The sequence below is a fragment of the Panthera pardus genome, unplaced genomic scaffold (genome assembly GCF_024362965.1).
Source record: "Panthera pardus isolate Hobbes unplaced genomic scaffold, ASM2436296v1 HiC_scaffold_21, whole genome shotgun sequence".
Lineage (NCBI taxonomy): Eukaryota > Metazoa > Chordata > Mammalia > Carnivora > Felidae > Panthera > Panthera pardus.
Window position 1 is genome coordinate 43,792,964 of NW_026526777.1, and position 12,600 is coordinate 43,805,563.

General features: G+C 35.9%; 1 protein-coding gene across 1 annotated transcript in view; it reads right to left on the minus strand.

The window, feature by feature from the left end:
* Positions 1–223: 223 nt before the first annotated feature.
* Positions 224–12,600, minus strand: part of SHCBP1L (SHC binding and spindle associated 1 like) — a 37,098-nt gene continuing 24,721 nt past the window's right edge. Inside the window, exons 7-10 of the mRNA XM_019427453.2 lie at positions 4,206–4,359; positions 2,301–2,551; positions 1,420–1,542; positions 224–597 (exon numbers count right to left, since the gene is read on the minus strand). Of these exons, the coding sequence (XP_019282998.2) occupies positions 349–597; positions 1,420–1,542; positions 2,301–2,551; positions 4,206–4,359 (777 nt within the window). The 3' untranslated portion in view covers positions 224–348. The remainder of the gene's footprint in view (positions 598–1,419; positions 1,543–2,300; positions 2,552–4,205; positions 4,360–12,600) is intronic.

The window sequence follows — 12,600 nt, forward strand, 5'->3', positions numbered from 1 at the left end:
CCTCTGCCCTTGCCCATCTCATGTGCACACGCATGCACGTGCTCTTGCTCTCTTAAGAAGGTGAAAACACATTCGTTTTGGAATTAAATAGTGATGATAGTGATACCTATCAAAAGTATACTAAATAGTGTGGAAGTATATACTTTAAAAGGGTGAATTTATGATGTGTGAATCATATCTCAAAGCTGTTATTTAAAAAAGTTAAAATGAATCAATGAAAGCATTAGATGTTTAAATATTTTTTAATTAAATAGGTTTTGAATTTAATTAGAACTACCATTTCTGTGGGATATGAGATTTACTAAACAAATATCCGAAATATAAACCGTTAACATAAATCCAGATGCTTTAACTTGTGACTATTCTGATATCCCCCTTCAAGTTTGCTTCTATTTTATTGTTACTCATCTCCAGGTTCAGATTCTGCATTACCCTGGAGAGCATACTGTCGTCTTTTTTATCCCCTGAAGCTGCCCCTTTGTTGAAGGCTTCTGCTACGATAAAAAATTGTTCAGTTGGTTGAAGAATGCTTACACCATAGCCATTGTTATTGTAAATATGATTATTAGTCATCTTCAGTTTTGGTGTTGGAAGAACCTGTTAAATTATTCAAGGAAAGGAGTTTTTCAATAATTTCTACAAAAATAAAATATATGAACTCTAGAATTAATTCTTGGGTTTACACGTGTCTTTAAAACAACTGAATCTCAGTTTTGAGCAAGTGATATTTTCTTCAGACTAATTAATGTAACATTAACTACAAAAATATTTACTGCAGAATTACTAAATGAAGTTTTCAGTTTAGTTTATACAGTATCTCATGAAGCTTTTAATATAAATATGAAAATGATTTCAGGCATAGAAAATGATAAATTTTCAAGTAATATAAAAATAATTTGAAATATTATATGTAAACTAGAGTTCTAAGGAAAAGCTTCATTAACTACATAAGTCTAGAGAGGGACCTAGACAGGTAGAATTTGTGAAAGTAGAAAGAAATGGGAAGGCTTTTCACTTATAAATTACTGCTATTAATGTTTTAATTGGCTAGCTTAAATTATTTTTACAAACTCTGGAAGTAAGATTTAAGTATTTCTTAATATATTTATTATTTTTTTATTTGCTTTACTTTCTAAAACATATTACAGATCTGCCCAATGAAAAATCTAAAACATTTTTATAAAAGCGTTCTATCTGCTTTATCAAAGTTATCTGCTAAGAATCTAAGTTGAAATTATTACATTATAAACTAAAATTGTTTTATATCAGCCATCATTTAAGCCATATTTTTAATTATCTCTATTCTTTTCCAAATCAATGATAACACTTAAACTAAACTTTGTCTAGAAGTAATATTTTGGTATCTTTGTGATAACTATAATTCTTACAACAATTCTATACTAAGAAATATGATAATACCTTCATATTAACTCCACCTAAGGTGCTTTTTGAATTATCACTGGTTCTGAGGTTATTACAGTGATGAATTTCATTCCTTTCCAAAATGGCTGTGCTCCCAGGATACAGTTCAACACCAGCACCCTGTAAATGAAAAGCAAATAAAACAATCTCAAAACACACATATACCTCTCCAAAATTATCTTCAGATTTGAAAATTGTAATTCTATGTCAGCACTCTCAACACACTAAGTTACAGAAAAGTATATGATAGTTTGTGTGTGTAATGATTTATTGTAGAGATAATGTTAGAAACGTTGAAAACTAGTACTGTTAGAAGATCATTGGGCCTAGAAGGAGGGTTGAGGTCACTAGTCTCATTGAGTCACATTGCTCTCCCACCCAAATGAAGCCTTGAGAAGGGAGCCAAAAATCTCTTCAAGCAATTCTTTCCAGTGTTATAAAATTTTATTTTTATATACTCTAAATCCCTCAATGCTGCTGAAAGTTAGTGAAAATTAAGTCATTCTATAAAAGGGTCCTATTATTTTTACCCTTCCTTTATTTAATCTTGTTCAACTTTCCAGTCCTTTAATGAGCTTTGTGATTGTTATTTGAAGACTTTTTAAGTAAACGGTTAAATAACTGACCCATGATCTGTTTTACAGCCACCAATTCCTAGATTTTTAAAGAATCACACTTAAAGCTAATAATTGCTTACTTTGGATTTAGGCAGTTTGCTTTTCCTATATGTACTATGATGCTCTGTACTTGTCCTGATTTTATCAGTTTCTAAGCTTGATTAGAACTCAATTCAGGGATGAAGTAATTACTGTCCTTTGCACACTAAGACACTCAGTTATCTATTGTCAACATAAAGCTGTTTTTATAAAATGGACTACCTGGGCACCAGTTATTTCACTGTCTGTGATTGTCAAAGCAGCCCCTGTCAGAACACACACTCCTGTTCCTTCACATTTTAATACACAGTTTTCTAGAGTCATGTGACCAGACTCCACCACCACAATACCATCAACTGTGCCTTGTTGTATCAAAGATAGATGCATTAGCTTCACATTATCAGCTTTAGACACCACGAAACTGTCATGAGAAGGCTCAGACGTAATCATAATTTCCTCTCTCTTTCCAACTCCTGATTCATAGAGACAAAAACACATAGTTAAATCAGTGATCCCAAAGTTTAAAGTCCTTTAGTCATTCGGTAATACTTGCTATTACTAAGTTTTTCTTTTCATGCATTTTTAATAAACAATATGTATGTAAGTATCAGGTTGTTAACTAATAAGATACTTAACTATAATGTAATCTTTTTGTCCATATTTTGATGCCATGATGGGAGAATATTGGTTTATAATCAATAGAAATGTATCGATGGTATTTATTCAATATACACATTCCATAATATATTTTCCGAAATTTCCCATTACATAATCAGCAGTCATTTACAAAATATCTAAGATATAAAAGCTATCTTACCATAACCTGGTTTTAAAGCCATAATAAATTACCATAACTAAAAAAGACTGACAGAGATTTGTGAATTAGGTTATAAGATTAATGCAGTCATGCCCACAATTTTGATCTAGGGTAGTCAAAGCAATCATCTACATTTAACATCAATCCAAAAAGAAGGGGTTGAATCTTCAAGAAGACTATAAGTTTTAAAAATTAAAAATATGTTCCTTATTACCCAAAATATTACTGGGTACAGTCATCAAGTTCTAGAGAAATTTTTGCTCAGATTTTTAAAAAGTTTATTTTGAGAGACAAGCAGGGGAGAGGGGCAAAGAGGGAGGGCGAGTCCCAAGCAGGCTTCATGAAGCTCAGTGCAGAGACTGATGCAGAGCTCAATCTCATGACCATGAGGTCATGACCTGAGCTGAAATTAAGAGTCACTTGCTCAACCATCTGAACCACACAGGCACCCTTGCTCAATTTTTGAACTGATAGGCAAAGCTTAAGTCACCTCATTCTTTTCTTTTGGCCACACAGTGGGAATATCCTTACTTCAATGTTAAAGGGCAGAATTATAGTTACTAAATAGGTTCAGAACCTGAATGAAATTTAGTAAATTCTCTTCTTTTAAAATCTTGTTTTTCAATGTTTATTTTTTGAGAGAGAGAAAGAGAGATGGAGTGCAAGCAGGGGAGGAGCAGAGAGAGGGAGACACAGAATCCAAAGCAGGCTCCAGGCTCCAAGCTGATCTGTCAGCACAGAGCCTGATGCAGGCTCGAACTCACGGACTACAAGATAGTGACCTGAGCTGAAGTTGGACGCTTAAACAACTGAGCCACTCAGGTGCCGCAGTAAATTCTATTCTTCTGTTTTAGCAAGTCTGCATGTGAACTAACCTTTCTGAGAAAAATGCTGAATATATTTTAATATAGCCTTACATCGGGTTTTCCTACTAAAGTCATAAGAAGTGCAATACAGACAGAAAAACTAGTTTGAGTAAAAATATAGATGGAGCAAATAGAAAATATTACAAACAGGTTTTTTGGTTTTTTCTGGTTTTGATCTTTTTTAGACTGTGCGTGTAGTGCTACATTATCAGGGGAAGAAGTAGTCTCATTGTTTTGCTCTGGTACATTATGCCCAAATAATGTCATCTGTACAGGCAATATACTCATGAACAGGTGAGAAAATCTTAATTGTGAAAGGGCACATAAGGGATTTTTGTGTTACATAAACTCTTTAACAATTTCCAATAATTTGATTAACCCATGCTTATACAATTTTTCCAGTATACGTTGCTATAAAAAGACTGTAAAGGATGCCCTGCTAACCCTTTATAATGATGTCATCAGTCAATAAAGCAAGATTTACAGCTTGATATTCTCCTGGAAAAATAACTACTGTATCTCCACTGTAACAACTATCCAAAGCCAAATCCAAATCATCATGCTGTTGGAGAAGTGTGTCTGAAGATAAGTCCTTTACCTGAAAAGAAGAAAACAGTACACTCTAACAATGAATTAAATTGAAAACAGGTCATTTTATTAAAAAATTTTTTTTTATTATTTTTTTTTTTGAGAGACAGAGTGCTGGGGCAGAGGGGGGAGTGAGTGTGAAGGGCAAAGAGAGAGGGAGACAGAATCCGAAGCAGGCTCCAGGCTCTGCTGTCAGCACAGAGCCCAACACGGGGATCGAAGCCACGAACTGTGGGATCATGACCTGAGACGAAGTTGGATGCTCAACCGACTGCCCAGAAAGCAGGTCATTTTAATCAGTTAACTTATTGGTAATGTGCTTTTCTCAAAGACTTATTGTGTATATTACACTGTAATATACTGTAAATACTGTCTTTATGTTCATTAAATGTTCAAAGTATTAGTCCATCAATTAAGGGAATGATGAAATGAGATTTTCTTTACAATCACTAATAATTTTACAGCCTTTAAATACTGTGTGCCAGAAGTCATATTTTGAGCTTAACATGTTACCTCCTATGCCTCACAACAGTTATTTGAGGTAAAGTATTATTCTTCCCTTATCAGGTGAAGGAAATTGAAACTCAGTGAGATTAAATGATTTGCCCAAGGACACAGAGTGAGTGAGTGGTTAAACTAAGCTTTAGATTCAGGTCTTTATGACACCAGATCTCTTTCTAATATGCTACTTTATTTTCTTTAACTCAAACTAATCCTACAGTTTTGGAAAATCAACAAAACTTTATATATTAAATATTCTAAAACTAAAAATAAAAGGTTCCCAAGAATTTGCACTGATAGTAGAAAAAAGGAGAGACCTTCTTTATTAGTGCCATTAAGAGTGAGGTACTTTAGGGGCACCTGGGTGGCTCAGTTAGTTAAGTGTCTGACTTCAGCTCAGGTCATGATCTCACACTCTATGAGTTCAAGCCCCGCGTCAGGCTCTGTGCTGACAGCTCAGAGCCTGGAGCCTGCTTCAGATTCTGTGTCTCCCTCTCTCTCTGCCCCTCCCCTGCTCATGCTCTGTATCTCTCTATCTTAAAAATAAATAAAAACATTAAAAAAAAAAAAAGTGAGGTACTTTAGAAATAAAATTTGAAAACTAAAAATATATTCTGAAAAAGCCTATTCTTTTTTTCCCAATATATATTTTTTTAACGTTTATTTATTTTTTGAGACAGAGACAGAGCATGAATGGGGGAGGGGCAGAGAGAGAGGGAGACACAGAATCGGAAGCAGGCTCCAGGCTCCGAGCTGTCAGCACAGAGCCCGACGCGGGGCTGGAACTCACGGAGTGCGAGATCATGACCTGAGCCGAAGTCGGACGCTCAACCAACTGAGCCACCCAGGCGCCCCTTTTTTTCCCAATATTAATGGCATTACCATTCATATATCTTTTTTCTTATAAAAGTGGAACTTACAAAAAACAAGTGAAAGCATAACAAAAATTGAAATTTTAACCTAAATAAAATGTATTTCATAAATGTATTCGTTTATTCATAATACTAACATGCCATACCATACATGTACATGGCTTTGAATCCTGACTTTTCATTACAACGTATTTTCCCATGTCTTAAAATATTTTTTCAAAGCCTAATTTTTTTTATTTAAAGTAGGCTTCATGCCCAGTGTGGAGCCCAATGTGGTGCTTGAATTCACAACCCTGAGATCAAGGTCTGAGCTGAGATCAAGTCAGACGCTTAACCAACTGAACCACTCAGGTGCCCCTGAAAGCCAAATTTTTAATGATTACATAATAATGCATCATATGGGCATATCACAATTTATCATAATTTAATTATAAAAGATTTCAAGCATCTTGGATACATTTTGATAAATTGCCCTCCAGAAAGTTTAATTAATTAAAATTTGGTTTGAAAAAAATAAATAAAATTTGGTTTGAGAACTCATTTTGCTACAAACTCATCAGCATGGGGTATCTTTTACACTTATAAAATATTTGCCAGTTTAATAGGCAAAAATCCTCACTGCCTCATTTTAATTTCCATTCCTTTGGTAAGCATGAGTGAATATTTTTTCCAGATACATATGAAACTCATAATCTTTACTAAATCAACAAACCAGTATATTCATTTGTGCGTGTATTCTAAAAACTTTGGTGGCAGAGAGTACAAGGATTACCTCTGTAACTATTTTGGAAGAACTCTAGATTCCATCTCTTTAATTTATTTTTTTCATAAAAATAGGAAACACAAGAGAGAAAAGTTTGATGGGGAAGATAATTTAGTTTTGGTGCCAGTTAATTTGAAGTACTGGGAGTCACTAAGTAGAAGTATGCAGTAGACTATGCATATAAAAGTCTAGAATATAGGACTGAGATGTGACTAGGTAGAAAGATCTTGGAGTTATTTACATATAATTTGAGCATAGGAATGGCTAAGATTAGCTACAAGACTACATAAAGAAGAAAGATAGCACTCTAGGACAGAACACTGAGAAACGTTTAAAGAAAAGGCTAGCTCAGTCAGTAGAATATGTGGCTCTTGATCTTGGGGTTGTGAGTTTGAGCCCCACATTTGGCGTAGAGATTGCTTAAATGAACAAACTTTAAAAAAAAAAAAATTAAAGAATAGGGAGAAACAAAAGAAGATCTCAAAACTGAGGAGTAGCCAAAGAGGTAGAGAGAAAATCGGGAGACCAAGATGTCATGAAAAGAGGTAGTTGATCATGTCAAATGCTGAAAGGTTAAATAAGGTGGTAATCCTTGAGTTGTGCTTACTGAATTTAGCCACAGCTTCATCCCACATTGACCACAAGAGCATATGCACTGATATCCTGGAGGCAGAAATAAGATCACACTGAGTAGAGGCATGAAGGTGAAAGAAGTAGAGACAAGTGCAGATAAGTACTTCAAGAAGTTTTGCTCTGCAAAAGAAGAGATAGAGATGTGGTATTTAGGATACATATTGTTTTGTTATTAAAAAAAACACAATTGAATATGCCTCAATGCATTTAGGAAGGAAATAGTAGAGAGAAAGATATAAAAGAGAGGTGATGTCATAGAAATGATGGAATAAAGAGCTCCAAAAACTGGATCTTACACTGAAGCAAATATTAAGTTGGGGGGAAAAAAAAAAGAATCAACATTTTTGCAATCCTGGAACCTAACCAAACACGGCAACCAAAGGAGTGCTTAATGAAGAGGCTGTTAAAATTTGGTAAAAAGGTGTTGTGTTTTTGCTTACCTGCCTACCATCTCCTATTCTTCAGCCTGGCAGTGGAGACAACAGCCTATGTTTCTGTGGCTTGCTGGAGCAGGCATGGGGTGAAGGCAGTATGGAGCTTTTTCTTAAAAAAAAATAGTGTGGCTGTGTATTTTGACCGTCAGTATCTCAGGAGGGACTGACAAAGCTGATTTTTGTTTCACACCCCCTTCAGGAATGAGCAGCTTTATAGGCATCATCTGATGAAAGCATTTAAGATGCACTCTACTTATAGCTGTCTGCAGCAAAGGACAGAGGAAGGGGCAAGGAAAAGTCTGCACAGGAGGATGTTGAGGAGGAAGATTTTTTGGGGGGGAAAGAGCTGCCTCATACACTAGGAAATCCAAAGTGAAATGCACATGCCCAGGGCTGGACATATGCTCAGAAGAGATCTGAAAGGACCTTGGGCTTTTCTTCTCACTGATCACTGGGCCTGTGCAAGCAAGAGGTGAAAGCCAAGGCAGAGTTGTAAGCAGTCTGGCTTAGCTTTGAAAGAGTCCCTTAGGGCGCCTGGGTGGCTCAGTCGGTTAAGCGTCCGACTTCAGCTCAGGTCACGATCTCACGGTCCATGAGTTCGAGCCCCACGTCGGGCTCTGGGCCGATGGCTCAGAGCCTGGAGCCTGCTTCCGATTCTGTGTCTCCCTCTCTCTCTGCCCCTCCCCCGTTCATGCTCTGTCTCTCTCTGTCTCAAAAATAAAGAAATGTTAAAAAAAATTTTTTAAAAAAAGAAAGAGTCCCTTAGCTCAGAGCTAATCTGCACACTGGGAGAGATTTTTGGTTTTGTTTTTGTGTTTTAGCTGTAGGTGTTTATGGAAATCTCAGGTCTTTGGCTACCTGAGTAGTCACTTCAGATGTAAATAGGTTAAGATTACCAATTAAAAGACAGAGACTGGTAGAATAGATAAAGAAATATGACCCAGGGGTGCCTGGGTAGCTCAGTTGGTTAAGAATCTGACTCTTGGGTGGCTCAGTCGGTTGAGCATCTGACTTCAGCTCTGGTCATATCTTACAGTTTGTGGGTTCGAACCCTGTGTCGGGCTCTGTGCTGACAAGCTCAGAGCCTGGAGCCTGCTTCGGATTCTGTCTCCCTCTCTCTGCCTCTTCCCCATTTGCACTCTGTCACTCTGGCAAAAATAAACATTAAAAAGGAAAAAAAAAATCTGACTCTTGGTTTTGGCTCAGGTCATGATCTCATGGTTTGTGACTTTGAGCCCTGTGTTGGGCTCTGTGTTGGTGGCACAGACCCTGCTTGAGATTCTCTCTCTCTCTCTCTCTCTCTCTCTCTGCCCCTCCCAGCTTGCATTCTCTCTTCCCCTCCCTCAAAATAAATAAATAGGCATTTAAAAAAATATATGATCCAACTATATTATCTCTACAAGGGAATTACTATATCCAAGGATACAAACAGATTAATACTGAGAGGATAGAAAAAGGTATTCCATACAAATAGTAAACAAAGGAGAACTATGGTGGTTATACTAATATTAAACAAAATAGACTTTAAACCAAAAACTGTTACCAAAGACTAAAAGGGACATTATTTATTGACAAAAAATTTTAATTCATCAAGCATATGTAATAAGCATATATACACCAAACAATGAAGACCCCAACATATATGAAGTAAACATTAACAGAATTAAAGGGAGCAATAGTTGGGAGACTTCCATACTCCTCTTATGATAATGATTAGAACATCTAGATAGGAGGTCAATAAGAAAGTAGAAGATTTAACACTGTAACCTAGGTAGACCTGACACACATATATATAGACCTAAACATATATACAGAACCCAACACAGAAGAATACATACTTTTCCTTAAGTGCACATATAACATTCTCCAGATACATCATACATTAAGCCACAAAGCAAGTCTCAATAACTATCTTCTCTGACCACATGAAATTAAGTGAGATATTGATAACACCAGGAAAACTGGAAAATTAACAAACATGTAGAAATAAAACAACACACCTTTAGACAACCAATGGGTCAGGGAAGAAAACCCAAGGTAAATTAGAGAATGCTTTGAGATGAATGAAAACAAAAACACAACATACCAAAATTTATGGGATGCTGAAAGCAGAGTTCAGAGTGAAATTTATGGCAATAAGTACCTACATTAAACAAATCTCAAATTAACAACCTAACTTAACATCTTAAGGAACTAGGAAAAGAACAATTTAAATTCAAAGCCAACAGAAGAAAGGAAATAAAGATTAGAGAAGAGGTAAATGAAATGGAGAACCAAAAAACAGTAGGATTAATAAAATCCAAAGTTGATTCTTTGAAAAGCTCAACAAAATTGACAAACCTTCAGCTAAACTGACTAAAAGAAGAGGGATAAAAACAGAAATACTCAAGCCAGAAATGAAAGTGGGGACATTATTACTGACTTTACAGAAATAAAAAGCATTATAAGAAAATATGAATAACTCTATACCAACAAATGCACCAAAGCCTCCTGCTTTGCTTTGCTTTTTCAATACTACTTTGGCTATTCGGGGTCTTGAAAAGACAATTTGGAATGGGATACCTCTCTTTCTCCTAGATCTGGAAGAATGGCTAATATTTAGTTTAGGCACTGGAACAAGTACTTATTTTTGCCAGGAATGATTGAAAAGCCAGAGTGTATGGAAAGAGCCCAAATGTCCATCGACTGACGAATGGATAAAGAAGATGTGGTATATATATATATATATATATACACACACACACACACACACACACACACACACACACACACACAATGGATTATTACTCAGCAACAAAGAATGAAATCTTGCCATTTGCAACAATGTGGATGGAACTACATTGTATTATGCTAAGCGAAATAAGCCAGTCAGAGAAAGAGAAATATCATATGATTTCACTCATTGCATATGTGGAATTTAAGAAACACTATAGATGAACACAGGGGAAGGGAAGGAAAAATAAGATACAAACAGAGAGGGAGACAAACCATAAGAGACTCTTAAATAAGGAAAACAAACTGAGGGTGGCTGGAGGGGAGGTGGGTGGGGAGATGGGCTAAATGGGTGATGGGCAATAAGGAGGCCACTTGTTGGGATGAGCACTGGGCGTTATATGTAAGTGATGAATCACTGGGTTCTACTCCTGAAATCAATACTACACTGGACGTTAACTAACTTGAATTTAAATGTAAAAAAAAAAGTAAATAAATAAATAAAAATAACATCTTAAAAAAAGAAAGAAAGAAAAGCCAGAGTGTTCTAAACCTAAAGACAGTCATCACAATTTGAGAACTTGGAGAATAAGCGAAGAGGTAAGGACTCATATTTAATTTGGTTGACTAAAAGGATATTTATGACAGTAAGTGAATAAAGAATACAGAAGGACTAGGGATGGGCTGTGTTCAAAAGACAATAAGTTCAATAGAACTGCTGTATGTTGCCAAGACATCCAGGTAAAGATGCTTACAAAGACATGTAGAGATGTTGGTCAGCAGAGAATACAAGCAAGAAAGGAAAGAGAAAAAATAATAAAGTTACTGAGAAATCATTGTGTGCCAGGTACTACTAGGTTTATATGTAACATCTCATATCATCCTCAAGAACTCCTATAAGATAGTGGTGGTAGTTTACTACTAACATTTATTGAGTACTTACTATGTACTCGGCATATTCTAAACATATTACAGATATGAATTCATTTAATCTTCACATATAAAATATAAATAAGAAACACAAACACTTTATAAATGAGGAACTAAAGCACAGATGGGTAAGTAACTTGTTGAAAATCACATAACTAGTAAGTGGCAAAGCCAGAGTCTGAATCCACAAAGTCTGGCTTCAGAGCCCATGGTCTTCATCATCACAATATATAGTTTTGACCTCTCTCTCCCTAATTTCGGGGGCTTTTTAAGTTTTTATTTAAATTCAAGTTAGTTAACATAAAGTGTAATATTAGTTTTAGTTGCACAATATAATGATTCAACACTTCCATACAACACCCGGTGCTCATCACAAGTGCCCTCCTTTATCCCCATCACCTAGTTCACCCAACCCCTCACCCACTTCCCCCCTGGTAACCATCAGTTTGTTCTCTGTAATTAAGAGTCTGTTTCTTGATTTGTCCTTCTCTTTTTTTACCCTTTGCTCATTTGTTTTGTTTCTTAAATTCCACATGAGTGAAATCATATGGTATTTGTCTTTGATTTATTTCATCTAGCATTAAACTATCTCCTTCCTATGTTTATAGCAGCATTGTTTACAACAACCACATTATGGAAGCAACTCAAGTGTTGGATTGGCTGTCTAAATGCTTGGTGTGTTCATATATATAATGGAGTATTATTCAGCCACAAAAAGAATGAAATCTTGCCATTTACCTCTCTTTTTAAAGCACTCTGCAAGTAAGGAAATTGAGGCTCAGAAGTTAGGCAGCTTGCCCAAGATTACATAGTTATTACGTGGTCTCAGAAAGGCCACTTAAACCCTGGGCTCTCTGACTACAAAGTCTATGTCTTTTTACTATAGTACTTGTGAAGATCACCAACATAGAAATGGTGAAGCATGGATAAAACTGTTTAAGAAGAGAACATAGAGCAGGAAGAACTTTGAGTAAAGAATCCTCAAAGTTAAGAAGGCTAAATTAAAGGTTATGTACATAGCTCTGATGACTATCAGATTAAAAGATGTCCACCTCAACAGTACATCTAAAACAAAAGATCTAAGCAAAGTGGAAGTTGACGATGCTGCCATCTCAGAGGAGTCTTCCTCACGATAATTACCCAGGTCTACAAAATTCATGGATATTTACTTACACAAATGAAGACAGGGTTGCAAACCACAAGAATAAAAAAGAAATTTCTGACTCTCATATAGGAAAATAAAGCCAGAAACAGATTTAAAAACAAATAAAAGGGGGCGCCTGAGTGGCTCAGTCAGATAAGTGTCTGACTTTAGCTAAGGTCATGATCTTACCGTTTGTGAGTTCGAGCCCCACACTGGGCTCTCTGCTGTCAGCACAGAGACCACTTTGGTCCCCCTCTCTCTA